Genomic DNA, 4,612 nt, shown 5'->3' on the forward strand with positions numbered 1-4,612 from the left:
CTGTGGTGCTGGAGCAGAGTATTGAGAGAACCATGGATTGCTAGGAAAACAAACAGATTCAACCTGGAGAGGGTTAAACCAGGCAGCTCCTTGGAGGCAAGGATTCTGAGGCTTCATCTGACATACTTTGGACATGTTGTAAGGAGGAACCGGTCCTTGGAGAGGGACAGCATGCTTGGTAGGGTGGAGGGACAGCCCAGGAGGGGAAGGCACTCTATGAGGTGGACTGGGGTAATCGAGATGGGAGTGTCAGAGACAGTGCGATTGGCACAGGACAGAGTAGAATTTAGGGCTGTTGTACATAGGGTCACTATAAGTCGCAAGCAACTCAATGGCACATCACAACAACAACAACTCATATACATCCAGAAATAGAGTCATAAATAAAGAAGACCAAAGAAGAATTCATTTGAATTCTGGGGTTGGTGAAGAATATTGAATGTGTGTACCATGGATGATCAGAAAAACAAACAAATCTGTCTTGGAAGAAATGCAAGCAGAATGCTCCTTAAAAATACAGATGATGACAGTCCTGTTTTACAATAGTAAAACTTACTATTGTAAAACAGGACTGACATTGGGATTGAGGGAAGACAGAAAAGGGGAGGAATGATATATACTGCATTGAAACAGATGAGGGAGAGAACTGTTTAAAAGGGATATATGATTGGATATTATTGTCATGACCGGAGTCCAGAATGAAGGCTGTACAGTGGAGTGGACTTGGGGGGAAGGATTCCATAACAATGGAAAATATTTTCTTTTACTTTTCAAGGAGAAGAGTGAATTGAGGGGAAGGGAGTGGGCAGGGAGAAAAGGGCAACAATAAATGACTGGAAACCCTAAGTCTCTGTAAACTTTCATTAGAATTAATTAAAAAAATAAGGATGATGAGACTTCGTCTTATGTACGTTGAATATATTATCAGGAGGGACCAGTGCCTGGAGGAGGACTTCATGCTTTGGAAAGTACAGGGTCAACATAAAAGAGGAAGGTCCCAGTGAGGTGGACAGATACAGTGGCTACAACAATGGGCTCAAAGACAGCAGGGGCTGTGAGGACAGCACAGGACTTACAGTGATTCACTCAGTTGTACATAGGCTCTCAGTGGGAATGGACCTAACAGCATCTAACAACTACAGAGATAAGCACGTTCATTGTCCTGCTTTTTTATTTTTTTACAAGTATCCTGTCCAATCACCTTGTATCACTGGATGTCTCCCTCATCTTACTTTTTCGCCCTCTTCTCCCCTCCCACTTTCCCAATAATTAAGCTATAACTGAGCTTCATTATATAATGGGGAAGAGTGCTGTGTTAAAAAATGTTTCTCTAACTGGAAACAACATTTTCTCAAGTCCTGTCAAATAGGGGGCCCCTGAGAGGTACCTCAGTGTCAGAGCTGTTGCCATTCAGAGCCTCGATGTTTGGGTCCCTCCAGTCTTCTGAGAGTGAAGGGATGTAATTGTCTGTCAGTGCATCCCAAACCCTGTAAACAAAGAGAAGCTCTCATTAGCAAACATCTGCAGCCAGGCCCAGACTGGAGGAAGGAAGAGCGAGGCCAAGGGCGGAGAGTGGCTTCTGTGTGTGCCAGGCTGAGGTCATCTGCCCTCTATTATATAGGGCAAAGCAGCTTAAAAACAGAGTTGGAGGCACATCCAAGAAGATGGAGCCTGGCCAGGAGCTTCAGTGCAAAGGCAATTGCCTGAGGGAAGAGGACCCTCACCATGACACACCAATGGCCATGTCTGCAATCAAACCACCACTGGCCCTCAACCAACATGCCCAAATGTTTCCTTTCCTACAGGAAAAAAAAAGAGAGAGAGAGAGAGAGAGATAAAACCTGGGAAGATTCTCACTGAGACCAAGGTATCAGGTATGCATTTCTAGGTAACCAGCAACTTAAAACTCAATCTCAGGGCGGTGGAGAACTGATTCATAACTGACCTAACACTGGGTGTCTAAAACTGTAAATTACACAGGAAAAGATTGCCCATCTTTCTCCCACAGAGTGGGATTCAAACCCACTTTAGCAGATTCAAACCACCAGAGAAGTGCAGCCTTTGAGTTAGGAGCTTTTAGGCAATGAGCGTTTCCTGTCGCAACTTAGTGTTGGGAATGAAGGCTGTGGCATCTGATAATGGTAAGAGGGTAATGTTAATGCTATGACTTATTTTATTTACTTATTTCCCACAGTGCCTTAGAGACCTTGAGGATGGCACAATTCTATTCTTTCTAAATGCAGAGGTTAAGTGTGCTTCATCCCCATGAACATTCTAAGGCAGATAAACAAAAGTAACCATCAAATATATCTCTGTCTACACAATTCTTTCTAGTGGGATTCCTTTTATTATATTTATTTTGAAAATTCTAATACATAAATTGTTTAAAAGTGTTTTTAATAATCATTATTTAATTCAATTAAGCATCATTTCTTTGAGATGTTGCATTGATAAATGTTATATTGTATATATTCTCAACAATAACAATAAAAATAAATTATTTTTAAATGGTTTCTTTGGGGGGAAAGGGGTAAGTATTAGATAATTTCTGAAACATACAACAGGAAAATGCATAAATTAGTCAATACCAAGAGAAGGATACAAATTAGTAAACCAACCTCCTAAAATAACATGCTCTAAAAAAAAAAAAAGCAAGCTTGGAAGCAGGAGTGGCATCCACTTCTTTAAAAGCTTGCCTCCAGAAACCCTACGAACCTGGAGAGAGGATGAAAGTCATGCAGGCAAGTGTTAAAGACTTTCATTCATAGGGTTGCTATGAGTCACCTACGACTCGATGGCAACTAACAACAAACAACAACAACAACAACAACACTATGCTCTATAACTTTGTCTCACAGACTTTGAACATGTTGATAAGAGGAAACAGCCCTCAGAAAAAAACATCACGCATGGAAAAGTAGAAGGCCAGCTAAGAAGACCCTCAATGAAACGGGTTAATGCAGTGACTGCAACAATGGTTTTAAGCACAGCAAAGACTCTGAAGACAGTACAGCATCAGACAAGGATTCAACTGTTGTATGTAGATAGGGTCACTATGAGTTGAGAGTCAACTCAATTGGTGGCATTGCCAGTAAGAACGAACAAAAGTATTTGGCACTTGAATTTATATTAATTGCCATTTGTCAATTCCAACTTAAAGAAACCCTGCGTACAACAAAACAAAACGTGGCCCAGTCCTACACCATCCTCACAATCTGTTGTTTGAAATAATTCTTCTCAGTCTGTCTCTTTGAGAGTCTTTTGTGTTCAACTTGTGCTTTACCAAGCCTATTGTCCTTTTCCGGAGACTCATGCCTCTTGACAATATGTCCAAAGTACATGAGACTATTTTAATCCTCCTCATTTCTAAGGAGCATCCTGGTTGTACTTATCCTAGGAGAGATTTGTTCATTTTTCTGACACTACTCAGTATTTTCAATATTCTTTGCCAATACTATAATTCTCCAGTCTTCCTTAGTCATTGTTCCACTTTCACGTGCATATGAAACAACTGAAAATCCTGTGGGTTAGGTCAGAACCACTTCAGTCCTCAAAATGACATCTTTGTTTTGAATGCTTTAAAAGAGGTCTCTTTCCCAGGCAAGATGAACAGATATGGACAGATGAAAAGACCACTTGTAAGTTTGGCAGACTATTCTATTTCATGTTGGTGGTGTTGTTGTGTGCCACTGAATCGAAACTGACTTACAGCTGACCCTCCAGCAGATTTTCTGAGGCAGTAAGGAGGAGTTTGGCCATCTTCCTCCAGTCAAGCAGCTGATGGATTCAAACTCCTTACCAATAAGCCACCAGATCTGTAGGTATTGTAGATAACATTCTAATTTCATGTTAGTGTGTGCTATAAATACACCCATGGATAGAGCAAAGCTAACAGGAATTGTTGTTGTTGTTGTTGTTGTTGTTATATGCCATCGAGTCGTTTGCGACTCGTAGCAACCCTATGTACAACAGCCCTAAATCCTGCTCTATCCTGTGCCAATAGGAATAAAGCTATGTAATTCCCTTAACCAGAATCACAAACACTAAGGGGACTGCATTGCGGACATCTTGTCAATTGTCCACAAAAACAGCTTACTCTAATGAGCACCGTCAGGATCTTAAAAGGTTTTGAGTAGCCTCCTAGGTACAATTATTGGTATTTTCCTGTCTGGAACAAAAACAGAGATAAGAATAATTAAGACTAATGTACCTCTTAAACCTGAAGTTTCACGACCTTAAAATCAGAAGAACTGATGGTGTGGAGCACTTTGTAAGGGGTCATAGGGGAAGATCCTGGATAGAGTGGGAGGAAATGTGGAACAAAACCAGAAAAACAGCCAGGCTTAATGGGGAAACAGTTAACAGTTGTTGTTGTATACCACTAAGTAGGAATCAACCCGTAGCTGACCCTCCAGGAGGTTATCAGAGGCAGATTGCCCACCCTTCTCCCACAGAGTAGCTAATTAATTCAAACCAACTGCCTTTGAGATTGCAACACAGCTTCTTACCACTAGGCCATCAGAGTTCCCTAGAGGATAGTTGTAGTGTTGTTGTTGTTGTTGTTGTTACGTGCCGTTGAGTCACTTGTGACTCATAGCGATCCTATGTACAA

At 41.2% G+C, this 4,612-nt stretch overlaps 1 protein-coding gene across 1 annotated transcript in view; it reads right to left on the reverse strand.

Moving 5' to 3' along the window:
• The window catches only part of FEZ1 (fasciculation and elongation protein zeta 1 (zygin I)), a 96,238-nt gene that overhangs the window by 58,966 nt on the left and 32,660 nt on the right, over positions 1-4,612 (reverse strand). The window contains exon 3 of the mRNA XM_006892810.1: positions 1,388-1,487. Coding sequence (XP_006892872.1) covers positions 1,388-1,487 — 100 coding nt within the window. The remainder of the gene's footprint in view (positions 1-1,387; positions 1,488-4,612) is intronic.

Source organism: Elephantulus edwardii, unplaced genomic scaffold (genome assembly GCF_000299155.1).
Source record: "Elephantulus edwardii isolate Elephantulus edwardi_28Jun2011 unplaced genomic scaffold, EleEdw1.0 scaffold00120, whole genome shotgun sequence".
NCBI classification, from domain to species: domain Eukaryota; kingdom Metazoa; phylum Chordata; class Mammalia; order Macroscelidea; family Macroscelididae; genus Elephantulus; species Elephantulus edwardii.